General features: G+C 40.4%; 1 protein-coding gene across 8 annotated transcripts in view; it reads right to left on the bottom strand.

The window, feature by feature from the left end:
• Positions 1-11872, bottom strand: part of ASPH (aspartate beta-hydroxylase) — a 221978-nt gene extending 210106 nt beyond the window's left edge. For 7 of the 8 annotated variants that reach the window (XM_049633353.1, XM_049633359.1, XM_049633356.1 and 4 more), the window contains exon 1: positions 11131-11872. In XM_049633353.1, the coding sequence (XP_049489310.1) occupies positions 11131-11269 (139 nt within the window). In that variant the 5' untranslated portion in view covers positions 11270-11872. The remainder of the gene's footprint in view (positions 1-11130) is intronic. The other variant, XM_049633354.1, reaches the window with a different exon arrangement.
• Between the last annotated feature and the right edge of the window lie 5909 nt (positions 11873-17781).

Genomic DNA, 17781 nt, shown 5'->3' with positions numbered 1-17781 from the left:
AAAAAATGTGTAAGATCTTAACACCAAAAGCTACAAAACAAAGCAGAAAAAAATTACAGGCCTCAATAAATGAATCTATTCCACTGCCAGGGATTAGAAAACTCAGTATCACTAAGATGTCATTTCAAATGAACTGGGTCTATACATTCAGTGAATTCTTTTTTTTTTTTTTTTAAGTTTTTTAAATTTATTTTTGAGAAACAGAGAGAGAAAGAGAGAGAGAGACAGAGCATGAGCAGGGAAGGGGCAGAGAGAGAGGGAGACACAGAATCCGAAGCAGGTTCCAGGCTCTGAGCTGTCAGCACAGACCCAACGCCAGGCTCGAACCCACAAGCCACGAGATCATGACCTGAGCTGAAGTTGGACACTTAACCGACTGAGCCACCCGGGCGCCCCCATGAATTCTAATTACAAACCTTAGCATGCTTTAGTCTGTAGAAATTGATCAGTTGATTCTAAAATATACATGGGTATACAAAGGACCTAGAATATCCAGAGCTAGATCATAAAGAACAACAAAGTTGGAAGATCTACACTACCTGATTTTAAGACATACAATACAGCTAGACTAATCAAGAGTGTGTGATAAAGGCATTGTACAGACAGAAAACAAAAAGACAGAATAGAGTGCCCAGAGACAGATCTACAATTATATTGTCATTTGCTTTCTGACCAAGGCACCAAAAGCGATCTAATGATGAAAGCAAAGTCTTTTCAACAAATGATGCCAGAACAACTGAATATCCAAATGGAAAAACATAACACTAATCCAAAATTTATCTGAAATGGATCACAAACCTGAACATTGAAACTAAAACTATAAAACTTCTAAAAGAAAATATAACAGGATAGCTTTGTAACTTGAAAATAGGGAGAAAAAGGCAAAAAGAGGAAAAAGAAAATAAGAAAAGTTTCTTAGGTAAGATACAGAAAGCAAAACCCATTAAAAACTAAACATCAATATAAAAATAGTTGCTTTTCAAAATATGCTGGTAAGGAAAAGGTAAGCTACAGCCTGGGAAAATGATTTGCAATACATATAACTGAAAAGAACTTCTATCCAGAATATATAAAAATTACGACTCAATAACAAATTTTTTTTAAAAAAAGCAATAATAGGCAAAAGAAAAAAAAACAGGCAAAAGAGGTAAACAGAAACTTTGCAAAAGAAGATAGTGTAGATGACCAATGAGCACAAGGGAAAGTACATGATGTCACCAGTCCTCAGGGAAATCGGCAAAAAGCAATTTTAAACAACAACGAGAAGCCACTGACACCCACCAGAATGGCTAAAATTAAGAAGACTGACAACACCAAATGCTGGTGCCGATGTAGAACAAGCAGAAATCCCACACACTGTTGGTGGGAGTGTAAGATATATTGTACAACCACTCTGGAAAATAATCTGGCAGTTTTTTTATAAAACTAAACAAACACCTACCTTATAATCCCAGTAATTCCTCTCCTAGGTATTTACTCTGAGAAATGAAGACATACTAAAAAACAAAACACAAAAAACAAAACCAAAAACCCTCCAATATTGTAATATTCACAGAATGCTCTTCTTAATAGTCCAAACTAGGAATAACCCACATGTCCACCAGTGAAAGAAAAGGTCAGCATGCTGTGCTATGGTCGCACAATGGACAAGTTGGCAATAAACACAGCGAGATACTCATACATGCAACATGGGTAAACCTCAAAACTGTGCCGACTCAAAGAACACTTAAAAAGTACTTACAAAATAAAGTTCTAGAACAGAGAACACCAGCCTCTGGTGAAAAAATACAGTGTGATGATTGCCTCTGAAGGCAGAGGTGCTGGCTAGCAAGGGACTTGAGAGAATCTTCTGGGGTGACAGACATATTCTGTCTTAACAGGTTGGGGCATGCAGATGTAAACATTTATAAAGACTATTTGAGGATACTACACTAAGATTTGTGCGATTCCCTATAGGCAAACATTCCCTCAGGGGGGGGAAAACCCATAAACAAATGTTGAGCCCCAGTTAATGTCAGACACATGTAAACGTTTAGGATGAGGTGTACTGATGTCTACCACTTACACTGAAAAGCATAAAAAGACAGATAAATTGATCAGTACAATCTAAAGCAGATATTAAACGCTAAGCACTGTAAAATCTAGGTGGTAGAATCATTGTACAATTCTTGTAACTTGGGTGCACAGTCTAAAGGTTTGATGATAAAATATTGGTTTAAAAAATAAAAATATATGAAGCACCCAGGCTAAATGTAAAGATGTATGTAAGTTTTGGATAAGATTATAAAAGTGAATTATAAGGCTTAAATAAATAGGAAATTATACCATGTTCATGCAGAGAAAGACCTGGTATTCTAAATGTATATTTGCCTCAAATTGGTTTTTTTTTTCAATTTTTTTTTTAATGTTCATTTATTTTTGAGAGAAACAGAGAGAGAGAGAGAGACAGAGCATGAGCAGGGGAGGGGCAGAGAAAGAGGGAGACAGAATCTGAAGCAGGTTCCAGGCTCTGAGCTGTCAGCACAGAGCCCCACGCAGGGCTCGTACCCAGGAAACACGAGATCATTATCTGAGCCGCAGTCAGACGCTTAACTGACTGAGTTACCCAGGCGCCCTGCCTCAAATTGTGCTATAAATTCAATACAATTGCGGTCAAAATCCTGAAGCATTTCTCATGAAACTTACTTAATAAGCCGATGCTAAAAGGTATTGTCACGGTCACGGAAAGGTCCCAATAAAAAGCAAGGACAATGGTATAAAGATGAGGGAGAGCACTTACCTGGTCAGATACACTACAGAGTGACTCAGTGACGTACTGCTCCTACACACTGGGAATAAAACGGAACCACACAGATTTATACACAAAACGGGATACCGCAGATTAGCGTAGAAGACACTTCAACTGATGGTGTAGAAAATTTTCATCATCTGGTTTTTAAAAATATTGAATCAGATCTCTACCTCACAATATACACAATAAATCTACACTTGGTAGTTTAGAGATCTAAATGTGAAAAGACAAAACTTAAGATATTTTTAGAATAAGAGAATGTTTTATGATCCCTGTGTTAGAAAGGATGTCTCAAAGCACAAAGGTACAGACCATAAAGTAAAAATTATATTCTTAATACATTAAAATCTTAAAATTCTGTTTGACAAAATATACTATAGAAAATGACAAGACAAATAATCAGATTGGGAGAAGTAATCAAAAGGTTTGGGATACAGAAAAGAAATTCTACAAATCGAAATAAAAAATACAGAACAAACAAAAACAACAGCAACAAATCACCAGAAAAATAGACAAACTATATGAACAGGAATTCACAGAAAAGGAAACACAAATCGCCGTTCTCTGGAGCAATCTCACTGCGGATCAAGTAAATGCACAAAATAACTGCACAAAGTAAACGCACAAAGTAAAACCACAAAATAACTACTTCATACGCACAAATATTAAACCTCACCAAGTGTTGGTAACGTGGTTGCGGCAAAAAGGAACTGTATCCTCGGCGAGTGGGAGTGTGAACAGATACTACCACTTAGATGGCAGGAGCTAGTTGAGTTTAATATACTCATTTTTATGACCAAAAATCCCAATCTAGAAAAACACTCAGACATATACACATATACCCAAGGGGACGGGTAGCTACAAGAATGTTCAGAGCAGTAGTGTTTGAAAAAAGAAAACTACAGAAAAGAAGGAAAGTGGTCTTTGACAGCAGGATGGCTGAATAAAAACCGGCACATTCATACGGGGAGGAGCTATACACACGACACAAAGGGCCAGATTTGGTAGAATTCCAAACAAATGGTGTCAATCTAGTATGCCAAGTAGGAGCCTATTCACAAAACTTTTCACATGTGCTAAACAAATTTACATTTGTACACGCTATATATGTGTGTGTATATATACACACATATATATACCTCTTAAGTAGTTTTTATGTATGGCTTTTAACGATAGGTATATCTACACAAATGGATGCATAGTATATAATGTCCAACATGACCTTATATTACACATTTATCTGCATGCCTATATATTATACATTATAAAGAAATACAGGAAAATAATTATCACAAAATGTGTAAGAGTGGCTGGGAAGGGATAACACAGGAGAGGAGAAACCGAGAACTTGGTAACATTTTATTTCTTCACCTGGATAGTGGATATATCCCACTGCATTACTCTTTATACCTATTTATAGGTCTTAAAACATGCAATATTTCAGAGAGAGAGTTTTAAAGAACAGTACGTAGAAATATGTGAATTCTAGAAGTTAGCGAGATGGCTTACTGACAAAAAGGATGAATTAATTTATAAAACTCAGTAAGTGACGATCATTCGAAGCAACTTGATTCAAAGAATGGAAAAGTGAAGTTACATGCTAGACACACTTTCAACAAATACTTACAACACAGATTTTTATTAACTGCTCCTAGATAAAATTTACATGTGAACCTAAGGCCAAAGGGCTTTCCAGTATAAGTTTTCAGGAAAACTGAAATATCAGACAGTGTGAAAAATGAGGAGGAGGAGGAGGAGGGGAGGGAATTATGTGTATCAGTGACACGATAAACAAGAAACAGAAGTTAGGGGCACCTAGGTGGCTCAGTCAAGTGTCTGACTCTTGATCGCAGCTCAGGTCATGATCTCATGGTTTGTGAGTTCGAGCCTTATGTTGGGCTCTGCACTGACAGTGTGGAACCTGCTTGGGATTCTCTCTCTCCCTTCTCCCTCTGCCCCTCCCTCACTCACACTCTCTCCTTCTCTCTCTCAAAATAAACAAATAAATTCATTTTTTTTTCCCCTTAAGAAACAAGTGAGAGAGTATAACATCAAAACAACACCGAGTTTACACCATACTGGTTATTTATCAAACAATATTCTCTCGCTTTAAAATGAAGGCTGGCTTCCGTACAGAATGAGTCACTGGGTTAAATGTGCAGGCACATTTGTGGGAGAGAAGTGCTGGCATTTCTCCAAGTACTGCAATAGTGCTTTCCACTCTGCTTTAACTGGACACCCCTCCTCCACCACCCTAGCCCCACTTGACTCACCACCCCTATCTGCTTTAGAGCACAGAGAGCATCTATGGCAGATGATGACAGTTCTACTACAGCCAGAATGACTAGGCAAAGCCACCAGGATCTCACAGGGAGCCAAAGACCAGCCCAAATCCTTCAAAAGTTCTGATACACTATTTTTTTTTTTTAAGATTTATTCACCAAGTAAATTCAAAACTTCCTGAGTCTAACAGCTTAAGTGTAGCAAATGTGTCCTCAAGTGTCATCAATCTGATGAGAACTAAACTGCATTCAGTGATTTCCCAGTAAAAGATAACATCAGCCAAAGGTAACTAAGACACATCCCTGAAAAACAAATACAAAATGCAGACCAAATGCCTGAAGCTCCCTCACTGCAGGAGAATCAAATCTAAAAAAAAATAAATAAGTAATGAATGAATGACAAGAAAATACCATCTTGGCTCCCAGCACTACTAGAAGAACGAGAAAGGTTAAAGCACGGGACTCCAGAATATATGCCTACAGCTGACACACAGAGAACAAAGAAATGAACATCGAGTCTCATAGCAGACATGGCCAGAACTGTAGGACCAGGGCCGAACCAGACATGAATCCACCCAGACAGACTCACACTCCTGCGGGAGAGCTGGACAGACACTGGGGCAGCAGATACTGAAACATGAGAGTGAACCCAAGCACCCCCATATCTCCCGACAGGTGACTGATGCTTTTTCCCCAGAGACTGGAGTAAATTGTAGAGGGGCTCTAAATACATTCCAGTTTTATTAAAGGGAAGTTAACTAAAAAATTTTTTTCTGTATCTTAGTACAAAAGATACTTAGTACAAGATACAAGATCTTAGTACTACGATACTTAGTACAAAATGAAATCAAACTACTTATGAGATGCAGAAGTCTCTAAGACACAAAGTTGCATATTTTCATATTAAAAACAGTGTGCTGGATTAGCGTCAAAAGACTAAAATGTATCCGAGCTCTAGTATAATAAAAGAATGCAACACATCTCCAGGGATTGGAGAGTAAATCAGCAAGTTGAACGCTGTTGTGCAAAGAGCATACTTTCACCCTCAGAGATAGAAAACAATGTGTCAGGTGATACTCCAAGCCACAGCATAAACACTATTGCTAGGACAGCCATCCTACTTAAATGTGCTAACAGAACATATTAGAAAATGATTTCTTTTTCAATCATAAAAAAATGTCAAGCATGCAATGACCTGCTTAGCTCTGCAGCCTTATACTGACCACCCTTACCACTAGAGACACTTTAATGAATGTATCTGAGAAACACAAAGGCACAGAAGATAGGTTTGAGGGCTTTTACAACTATGAAATGAAAGGAGAGAAGAATTCTTCCCATCTGGAGAGACCGAGATAAGAGATTCTGAGAGAGACTAGCTATACAGGTCTTAAATGGACATAAATCCAGGTTAATAGACTCCCAACGTACATTCCTTTCTAGAGAAAAAAAAAAAAAAAGTTAGTTATTCTACTGGGACCAGCGAGCTCATCAGGGGTTAAACTTCTGTACTAACTAAAAATAAGATTGACAAACCACTTGAGCCTTTTTCCAAGTTACTCTGTTGCTAATTAGCAGAAAATGAAAACTTCTCCTTTTCTAGTAATCTCTCTGCCACAAGGGATTTTAAAGAAGACTAAAATAGAGATCTCTCCTTTTACTTCCTACAGGTTAATATGTTTGTTCTTTTAAAAATGTGTTCAAGAATTCCCTCAGAACATCTTTTAGTACTTGGTTTCATATGATCTGACCAGGCTGAACAAAATGCCGTGCAACTGAACACAAACTAGCACCCAGTTCTTGCAGTAGAAGAGTTAGGGCCTTGCTATCTTTTCATCCCAGAATGACTAAGGGAGGGTTAAGCAACTGGCCCTAACTGATAACATTTGGATAAAGAAAGGGAATTTCATGAAGGCCTCTGAATTCAAGGGAGCCAGAATGCAATCAGCAATGTGTCTATGTTAACTGAGTAGTCCAAGAGATACAGAAAGAAAGAACGAAAGAAAGAATGAAAGAAAGAACGAAAGAAAGAGCAAATTTCTAAATGATTAGTATCCATCAAATGAATCTGTGAATGCATACATTTTACAGATAATACATGAATGCACTTAATTCTAAGTAAGATAAGCTAAATAAATACTGCTACTAGAAGCCAACTCTAACTACTGAATTTCAAAATCTGTTAGAGACCTTGAGTTCAATGGCTACTAGTCTTTAAGTTGCTGTCCATCAATACTTCTGAATATGTACAGAACTGACTAAATGAAAAAACTAAGTGGTGTTATATAACCCGAAACTTCAAACTGAAAGACCAAAACGTATTCTACAGTGACATCTACCGGTAAAGGGTAATGTACTAGCCTGACACGACTAGACAAACAGATGTTTACATCCCTCTAGCATGTTACAAGAAGCTACAGGGAAAGACTTAATGATCCTCAAAAAGGAAAAGCTAACCAAACAAAAACACTACACGTACCAGTGTCTGTAAGCTACAAACTAAGCCCAAAAGGCCATCGTGATCCTTCCTAACCAAGAATGTTCCAATCAATAAATCTGAAATAGGTTTCCCCTGGCCCCAACTGGCAAGTTAAACTTTTATATGCTGGTTAAAGGCAGTATGTCCACTTTGCTCATGTTTATTTTCTATTTTACAGAGTAAAACTGAAAAGGTAAAATTGAGCTCTGTATGAAACAAGCCATTTTATTAGTTTTCAATTTAAGTCGAAGATGTAAACGAAAAGCAGACAGTTGCTTTAAAAAATCTGCTCTATAAACCTCTACGTCCTAAACGTTGCTTGTCAATAAAATTTGCTCTATAAACCCCCTACGTCCTAAACGTCACTCGTCAATAAAAAATCTGCTCTGTAAACCCCTACGTCCTAAACATCACTTGTCAACAAAATGATCACAAAGAAAGAGAGAAGGCCAGAGAATCACTTTTTCCCTCAAGTGCATGTTTCAAAGTCCTCCCCCCCATACTTTTATACAAAAATTGAAGAAACAATGTTTCATGTGACCAATGTCATCAACTTGAGACTGTCAATGCAAAACATCTCAAAAAACTTACTATTTGAGCCCATGTACTCCTTCTCAAATTAAGATTTTAAATGAACTGTATTTCAAATACAATTTTAGTCAAATTCAATTGTTGATGTGAAAAAAAAAAGCATTTATTAGATAAACTATTGTAGTATGCCACAGACACAGCCAGAAAGGAAGAGATGATCTGCAGAAGGAAATGGATGGTCTATTTCAACTCTAAAATTCCCATAAAATCTCCCAAATTACAGGACCCATAATTCAAGTACCATGGTCTAGTGAACGAATGACAGAAAACTTGAGTTCTAGCCTTGGATCTTCCATTAACTAGCTGGGTTTCCAAGACCCATGCAACTTTTAATAAATTATACAACTTTTATGGAAATTAATTTCCTCATCTATAAAGTTAGAGAAGGGAACTGAATGGGCCTTACGGTAATGCCACTGCTAAAGTTTCTTCAGCTTCTATGATTTCCCCAGCAGATGAGAACAGTTTGAGAACCTATGTCTATACCTCAGTGACTCAATAAACACGGCAACAAAAAGGAAGTGGGCTTAATGTTTCACGTATAACCTGCTGTAAGCAAACAATATAAACAGGATCACACTTTCACACTGTAGTGTAACTGCTTAAGGCTGAAAGAATCCTTGTTTCCACTCCAGTGGTTCTACCTGGCCCACAGTCAGAAGTCTGTATTTACTACAAAATATGGTTACAGAAAAAGAATACTCCTCACATAACATGCAAGACCCCCAATAGCAACTTTTTAAATGTTTTGTGTTTTGTTTCTGTAATATAGTTACTTTTCTCTTTTACATATTCTTTTTTACATACCAGGTCGTTCCATGACAATTATGAAATCAGTGTGAGCAATGCTTAAAAGGCTACATATCCTCAAATATGGACAGGGCTAGCTCTTAAATATTTGAATATGAAAGTCAGAATATATTAACTTAGGTCGTAACATTTCCTAAACTTATTATCTGCCTGTTAAAACTCACTCAGTGGGGTGCCTGGGTGGCTCAGTCGGTTAAGCGTCTTGGTTTCAGCTCAGGTCAGGATCTCGGGGTTCGTGAGTTCGAGCCCCACATCAGGCTCTGTGCTGACAGTGCAGAGCCTCCTTGGGATTCTCTCTCTCCCTCTCTCCCTCTCTCTCTCTCTCAAAATAAATAAATTAAAAAAAATAAAACTGGTTCAGTTATTGAACCAGTAGAGGCGGGAACACAATATACATTCCCCAGTACTAATTCTAACCCAGTGATAGTCTATCTACAGTCACTTCCTCAGATGCAATCAGCCCTCTCTACTCATGAGTCTGAAGGGTAAAATGGAACAAAGATGTGCTTCACTTGTAAACAGCTACAGAAAACTTCTGACAACAGTTAACATTAACAATTAACAACTAACAGTCTTGTTCATCAGTGCTACTGCTTGGTGTTTAGGCTCTTCTCATTTGGAAATTTTTTAATGGGTAGCCAAAGCCACCCGGGACCGTTCATCTACTCTTCTGCCCATCTAAGCACTGGCCGCCATTTAAGGACAAGTGACAATGGAACACAAACTTATGTCAAAAGTGAATTAATATGTTTTCTTTTTAGTTTTTTTTTTATTTTAGAGAGAGAGAAAGCACACACAGGAGCAGGGGACAGGCAGAGAGAGAGAGAGAGAGAGAGAGAGAGAGGCGAGAGGTTGAGAGAGGGAGAGGGAGACAATCTTAAGCAGGTTCTACAACCCTGGGATCATGACCTGAGCTAAAATCAAGAGTCTGACTCAACCGACAGAGCCACCCAGGTCCCCCTAATATGGTTTCTTTGAACTTCAAATTGTGTGTATCTTTTTCGATTTACAATACAAGCATTAGCTTTTAGAGTCTAAATTTGTGCAATGACTTTAACTGCATTATGTTCACCATTTAAATTTACTCATTCACTCATTAATTAAATATTTACTGAGCATCTATTACAGTCCGGGACTATTCTAGGAGTTGGGAATAGGAATGAACAAGAGGAGGCGGTAAGACAGGAAGACAATACACAGGAAAATAAGATACTTTCACAAAGTGGTAAGTGCTATTTAAAAAATAATTCTTTGAAGCATGACTATAGTCATCTGATTCATTTTCTTTACGTATGAAACAATTATGTGTAGACCTCAGAAACAAAAAGTCTAAATCATTTCAAAACGGTTATCTGCTCCCAGTGTACACATGTGTATTGCAGTTTCAATATCCTAAGTGAGTCAAGGAAGTATAAAAGAAACTGAGAACCACTGAAATATGAGATGAAACAGATTTAAAACATCTGCACTGTTCTCTTTGCTGGGTAAGCACATGGAGGAAAAAAGGTGAATACCCAACATATTTTTTTTAAAAAGAGAAGACAAAGTGAAAAAATAGCAAAGTTCACCCGGTATTCTACAATACGTTAAAGGCAACTACAACGCATGTTAAGAAAGCTACATAAAGGCAAAAATATTGAAAATAATTTGCAAGTACATTCAAATCACTCCCTCTCCCCCCCCCCCCGCCTACACACACACACACACACACACACACACACACACACACACACACGAGTATTATTCTTTGAGCTGCTCTTAAAAGCTGCTGGTTTGGCAGGAACTTATTTTCTCCGACTTTGGCTCGTGTCCAAACTCTCCAAAATGTGCAAGGCAAAAAGGTAAACTGGCTCCCTCACTCCCATCTTTCATTCCACGCAAAGCCAAGCAAGAGCAGATCAGTCACCTCCCTCCCGGCGGCGCCCTGCAGGTGAGGGGTCAGCCGGGAAGGGGCTCCCTGGCGCGACCAACCCAAGGCCGCGGACCCAGCTCCGCCCGGCCCCTCGGGTCCGCCCGCCTGCCCACGGAGCGCGGCCTCCGCCCCGCGCCAAAAGGAGGAGCGACGCGGAGGATGGAGGAGATGCACGGCGGGATCCGGTGAACTGGAACCGCAGCTCCCGCCGCCCGGGCCCCTCCTCCCAGGGGGCCCCACTCGCCCTCCCCGGCACGCCTCCTCTGACCTCTCCGGGCCCCCGGGCTGCTACTGCTGCCGCCGCTGGTGCCTGCGCCCGGGCTGCCGCTGCCGGAGCCACTGCTGCTGCTGCTGCTGCCGCTGCTGCTGTTGCCGCCGCCGCCCTTGGCATTCTTGCGCGGGGCCATTGCGCGCACTGCTGAAACGGGTGAGGGGTGGGGGGCTCCCTCAGTGGGCCGGGACACCAGAGGCGCGGGGGCCGCTGACGGCGGCCGGCGCTGCAGCGGGTGCGGGCCGCCGCTCCTGCAGCTGCGCCTGGGTCTCGGCACCGCCCGCCGCGCCTCCGAGGACTTTCGCCCGCGTGCCGGCTGCGCGCGCCCAGCACTCGCGTGCGCCGAACCTGTGACTCCTTCCCCAGGCGAGAGCGCGCGGCTCACAGGCCCACCTCGGTCACGCCCCTTCCCGCCCGAGCCCCGCCTCCTCCCCGCCTCGGGGAGGCTGAGTGACGGGGGTGACAGCCAATCACAACGGCTCCTGCGAAAGGGTGGAACCCTGCCGTGCTTCCCCGCCCCCTGCAGACTTGGGGCTGTTCTGGAGCGTCGCAGCCGCGTGTGAGCGCGAGCCGCCTTCGACTTTCCAGGCTGTCTGGGTCCTTTGGAACGTGGCAAACGTGGAAGCCAAGAGGGCTCTCGCGAGCGTTGGCGGACCCTGTAAGATCGGGATGGATGGGGCGGGGCGAGGAGGCGGGGACGGCGGACACGTGTGCTGCGTTCACACCCAGCGCGCGGCCTCTAGGCCCTTCTCTGCGAATTTTGTTCACGTCCCACTCGACTGTACGCACGGACACCCAGGAATGCAGTCCCGCTTCTTGCGAAAGAGTTGTTTCCTGTCAGTGGTAATATTAAGCCATTTTTGAAACGGTGATGTTAGGAGTAGTTCGATGCCTACGTCACAGGTGACCGATCGGTTGGGTTTTAAAGCAGGACTTCAATTTGTGCCATCAGTCATCTTTCCTTGGTGTCCCCAACCGTGGGTCCCCTCGTGTACAGTCGCAGAGTGCCTGGGCCTGAGCTGCCTCTGAGCTCTTAAAAATCTGGGTCCATGGATGATCCAGGCAGGAACTTGAGGAACTTGACGTCACCATCATCTTTGTGTCGCCAAATCCAGCACAATGCCTGGTGCGTAACAGATGTGCGAGAAACGTTTCGTGATTTGATACATTTCTGACAACTTCTTAAAATCTTCCCCCCGATTCTTGGCCACGTTGCGGAGACCCTGACCCTGGATGTGTCTCAGGAGGGCTCTGAACCAGAGAGCTTTGCAGTGCGGCATCTGGTTTCCTCCCCCCTTCTCCATCCGACATCACTCTCCTCCATTGGCAGGTTCCCCCGGGGCCCACTTGACTCTTACGTGAATGGCTGGATACTGTTTGGGCACTGCCCACATATTTCCTTTTTGTGAAATAATGTTAGATAGTTATCAAGAGGTAACAGGTGCAGGGGAGCTCACAGCTTTTACTGAAACGGGTCTTTGTTTTTCTTATCCCATCTCTTTCTGCCTCTACACATCCTTTCTGCCATCCAGGTCCCCTTACGTTATTCCAATGGGGAGGTGAGGAGCTGGACTAAGACACAAATCCAAGTGAGAGTACTTCATATAAAAGAATAATGAGAGCTGAAGTGAGAAACACAATACTGTAGATATTTGAACTCTTAAATTCTCACCAAGTCCTGCTACTGTGTCCATATTTTTAGGGATGAGGTCACTAAGGCCCAGAGAGGTTAAGCAAAGTAACTGAGGTCACAGATCTAGTGATAGAACAGGGATATGAACTCAGTCCATCTGGCTCCAGAGTCTCTGGTCCAAATTTTCTTTTCAAGACAAGGCTTGGTTTGGAGCAGAGATTGTCTCAACCTGGCTCCCTCTTCTCTTAGCAGATGTGTCCCTGAAACCTCCTTGGTCCTATCTGCAAAGATAAGTCTGAAGGCTGATGGTGAATGCTTATCAATATGCACCTCTTTGAGGGAATCAAATCTTTGATAACTGACTCCAGAATGTCATGAACTGATGCTTTGCTCCTGCATTTCCGAAACCAAATCTGGTACTATTGACAAGGTCCATTGCCATGTACTAAGGCAACACCAGGACAAAATAGAGGCTTAGGGTGCCTTGGTGGCTCAGTCGGTTAAGCATCCGACTTCGACTCAGGTCATGATCTCGCAGTTTGTGAGTTCGAGCCCCGAGTCGGGCTCTGTGTTGACAGCTCACGACCTGGAGCCTTCTTCAGATTCTGTGTCTCCCTCTGTCTCTGCCCCTCCCCTGTTCACGCTCTGTTTCTCTCTCTCAAAAAAAAAAATAAATAAATAAAAATAAAAATAAAAAAATAACCATTGAAAAATCTTCTAAAACAGAGGCTCTGTAAATGCAGATCACAAGAAGTTAGAGGTTACCTGTTACCTGACTTCCTCCTTGTATCACAAGGGAATAGTTACAATGACATTTAAATACTCAATATTATAAAGTAAAATTTATAACAAGAGTTGTAACATCAGATGTTGTCAGCTATATATACAGTTTCGTTTCAGGGACTAAATTCTTCCAGGCTAACCATCATTATTAAACATTTTACATCTGTTTATACTTCCCACTGTATGAGCATTACAAAACCACAAAGCTTGCCTTGGACCTATGAATTTCTTCATATAGGTTCTTTTCTTATCTTTGGGATGTGAGGGGCTAGGGAGTCAAAGTATCTTTGAAGTTGAGTAAAAGGTCAAATATCCTGTTAGCCTATCCTCATTTCTGTGATTTCTGAGTAAGCTATGGATGAACCCTGGCTAAAGCAGTGTTAAAAGGACCATAAAGACAAGACTTAACTAGGACAATGTATTAAAATACTAATTTAATAGAGCTTCTGAACTAGGCCAAATGTGCCTTTCAGATATCTCCATAAACTTTCCATTGGCTTCACTGGGATTTGCAAGTACAAACCTGAGGACAAGATTTGTCCTAGATTTTTTTTTTTTTTCTTTTGTTGACCTTTCACAACCTCCAGTCAAATGCTTTCCAAATTAAGCATTTCTGGACTTACTTATACCTAGTAGAACACTGTTTTAAAGTTGCATTTCAACTTGCTTCCTAGAAAGCGCCTCTCTATGCAGTTCTCCTAATGTGAAATAAATTTTATTATTGCCCACTAAAAATGAGTATTTCCTTATCTTTATTTACCATAGTAAATTCTGCCATAATGGAAAAAATTGAATTTCAACTGGTCATGACTCAGTTGTGTGCTTTCATTTTATATTAGTAGAATTCGTTGCAGTGAAGGCTATGCAAGTACTTTTAGGCACTTTTAAGGCATTCTGTACTCAAAAATGTTCTCATAGCAATTTTTCTCATATTGGTTAGATCTCAGCAAGTAAACGAACTGTGTTTTTCATCAAACAGCCTGACTTTATGTTACTGCAGAAAAAATAAGCCTGGCTAGTATCTATTTTATAAAAATACGAAATGAACTTACAGGAGAAGTAATTTGAAACCTTGTCAAAAACAGATTTGAATTAGAAATACTGTGTGGTGATATGGAAAAACAATCTGTAAACATATTATCTAAGCAATCTATCATTTTTTTTCATTTCAGTGCTTTACATTTTCTGTCAGGATTAGTCCTTCTTAACGCCAAATTCCCTTCCTAATAAACAGCATTTATGCAATGCTTATTGCTAGTTCTTAAGGACAGGGAACTCATAAAATTAATTGATTCTTCTTAAGTCTCAGACTTAATGCCGGAAAGGATCTTAAACCTGGAGAGAAAGACAAATAATGAGAGAGTAGCAACTGATTATAGGCATGGCAATTTTGCAGTATATAAAAGGAAATAGTAACATGATTTGGTAGTCCTTAGAAAGTATCAGAGAAATCAAATAAAGAAACAAAAGGTGTGGAAGCATCTCAAGGATTCAATTGTTTGCAAGATAATTTTTCTTAAACTATATTTGTTTCAAGGATCTCAGGGGTGTGTGTGGGGGGGGGGGGTGAGTAATGTAGTTATTTCTTTGTCCTTCATGAAAGCTACCATTCTCTTCAGGTGTAAACAGTTCCCTAAATCAAAAGAAAAGTATCCTGAAACCAGTTTCTAGGATCCTCCAATTTTACCAAATCTAAATACAATGTAAATACAATGCAGATGTATTTGCCTTAATACATCTTAAGGTATTTGCCTATAATAACACTAAGGAATAGTGTTATTACAATATGCAACATTGAATCAATTAGTCAACTCAAATCATTGGTTAAGTGGTGGGCAATCATGCATACATCAAATTAGTATTGACTTGACCCTTTTTACACTGTCATCATTCTGACTCAAAACTATTCTACGTTTTCATAAGCACATGACAAGCACTGCTGAGCCTGTACCAAAAAAAAAAAAAAAAAAAAAAATCCTAAGAGACTCTGTCATGGAACTTCCTTAGATGGAAAATAGAGTCTCCTTGTATCATTGCAACAAGATTTTATTAACCTAAAGACCACTGCTAATATATTTGAAATTCTACAGTATGTATTTAAGGAGTACAATACCCATTACACTTAAAAATTGTTAGCATTATATTGTGGCTACAAACGAACTGTCCTGAATATTTTGTAACTCTTCATGGAACTGCTACAGTATTGACTTCATCGCTTGATGAACTCATTTCTCTGTTGCAGATCCCTCTGAGTTAGAGACAGACATCAATACCCTACATGTTTACCAAAGCTACTCTTCCCAGTGCCTGAAGCATATGAATCTAGTAAAACTTCACGGAAATCATTTCCAAGCATCTGTCTCACCAATTCTATGATTCTATTTTCCCTGCTTCTTTATTATATCCATATTGCACGTAGTTTTTCTAGCTATAACACACAAAAAAAGAATTGAGGAATGCAGCTACCAAATTGGTATCCTTAGAAAAGCATTTGTATAGGGGCGCCTGGGTGGGTCAGTCGGTTGAGCGTCCAACTGCGGCTCAGGTCATGATCTCACAGTTGGTGGGTTCGAGCCCTGTATCGGGCTCTGTGCTGGCAGCTCAGAGCCTGGAGTCTGTTTCATATTCTCTCTCTCTCTCTCTCTCTCTCTCTCTCTCTCCCCCCTCCTCTGCTCATGCTCTGTCTCCCTCTGTCTCTCAAAAATAAATAAATGTTAAAAAAATTTAGAAAAGCAGTTGTATAAAAACCCAAGCGCAGATGTTTTGACCACTTAGACATACCCCAAGAAGTTATTTCTAAAGAAAAATTCGCTTTCCCAAATTTGAAAGAATGGAAAGCAAATGTGAGCAGCATGATACAGTGCTTAGGCTTCTACAAAAATAACCAAGTCACGAACAATATTTAGGAAACTGTGCAGAGTACAGACCAGGGTGAGGACTGCTGACCCCTTTTCTACGTGTCCATTCTTGTGACTCGGGCAGTGTCCAGCACAGAGTAGGTGTTATGTAAGTGTTTTCACCTCAGACTCTTTGTGCCCGCTGCTCTTCTGCCTTGGGAATGATCCAGTCCAAAGGGTTACAGGACTCTTGCGACCCTAATGGCTTAGCCCCAAGCCCTGCCATCCCTCTCAAGCTGAAATGTTCTTGGTGAGCACTCTATTTGCTCTATGCGTAGGTATGAAATAGCCATAAAGTACTGGGAAGCTGCTTACCTTTATAAGGTAAAGGCTTACATTTGATAGTAATGCAAAAAAATATATAAAATCAATGTCTTTTTGATAGAAGAGAAAATATTTTCGAGTAGTACATAACCTAAATTTTTAGTTATTTTCTTAAAAATAGGTAAGGACAGCCCTGTGCAGCCAGAAATAGCTAAGGTAAGAAATTAAAAAGCCAACATAGGAAGACACAGAACTGTTGTATGAATCTGTGCAGTAATCACTTAGGAAATATGGTAGCCTGAGGTAGAGAACTGCATGTAATCAGTACCTATTTAAAACATGAAATCTGACCAATTATAAAGAGAGAACTGTTTACAGTTAAACTCTCTACAATTAGAATAACAAAACTTGAGTTTAGAAAACCTAAACTCTCTACAATTAGAATAAGAGCCTCAAAATAAAGATGTGACTTCCAAATCAGACGGGCATGAGACACAGAAGAGAATCTATGAATGACATAAAACTAGGATGGAAGAAGGGCGCCTGGGTGGCTCAGGTGGTTGAGCGTCCAACTCTTGATTTCGGCTCAGCTCAGGTTCCCAGGGTCACAGGATTGAGCCCCGCATTGAGCTCTGTGCTAAGTATGGAGTCTGCTTGGGATTCTGTTCTCTCTGTCTCTCTGTCTCTCTGTCTCTCTGTCTCTCTCTCTCTCTCTCTCTCTCTCTCAGTAAAACAAACAAACAAAAACTAGGATGGGAGAAAAGGTTTATCCCATTAGCTAGGTATGCCTGGGTCTTTTTTTTTTTTTTTTTCCAATTTCCAAGTTAGAAGAGGTTGACTCTAACACCAGAAGTGTGCTCAATATTATTTATAGTTGGTTGGGCATGTGTGCCTGTATGTTAAGGATTTGGTAAATTTCACATAGGTTATTGTGTACTATCAGTTCAGATTGTCATCTAATTCTTAAAAAAGAAAGTCAAGTCTAAAGTTGAAAAGATCACTTCAAGTATTAAACATATGTAAACTGGACTCTGTTAGACTCAAATTCAGGTTCTCAGAAGGAGCAGATCT

The sequence above is a fragment of the Panthera uncia genome, chromosome F2, assembly GCF_023721935.1.
Source record: "Panthera uncia isolate 11264 chromosome F2, Puncia_PCG_1.0, whole genome shotgun sequence".
Classification (NCBI taxonomy): domain Eukaryota; kingdom Metazoa; phylum Chordata; class Mammalia; order Carnivora; family Felidae; genus Panthera; species Panthera uncia.
This window is presented reverse-complemented; position numbering and strand designations above follow the sequence as displayed.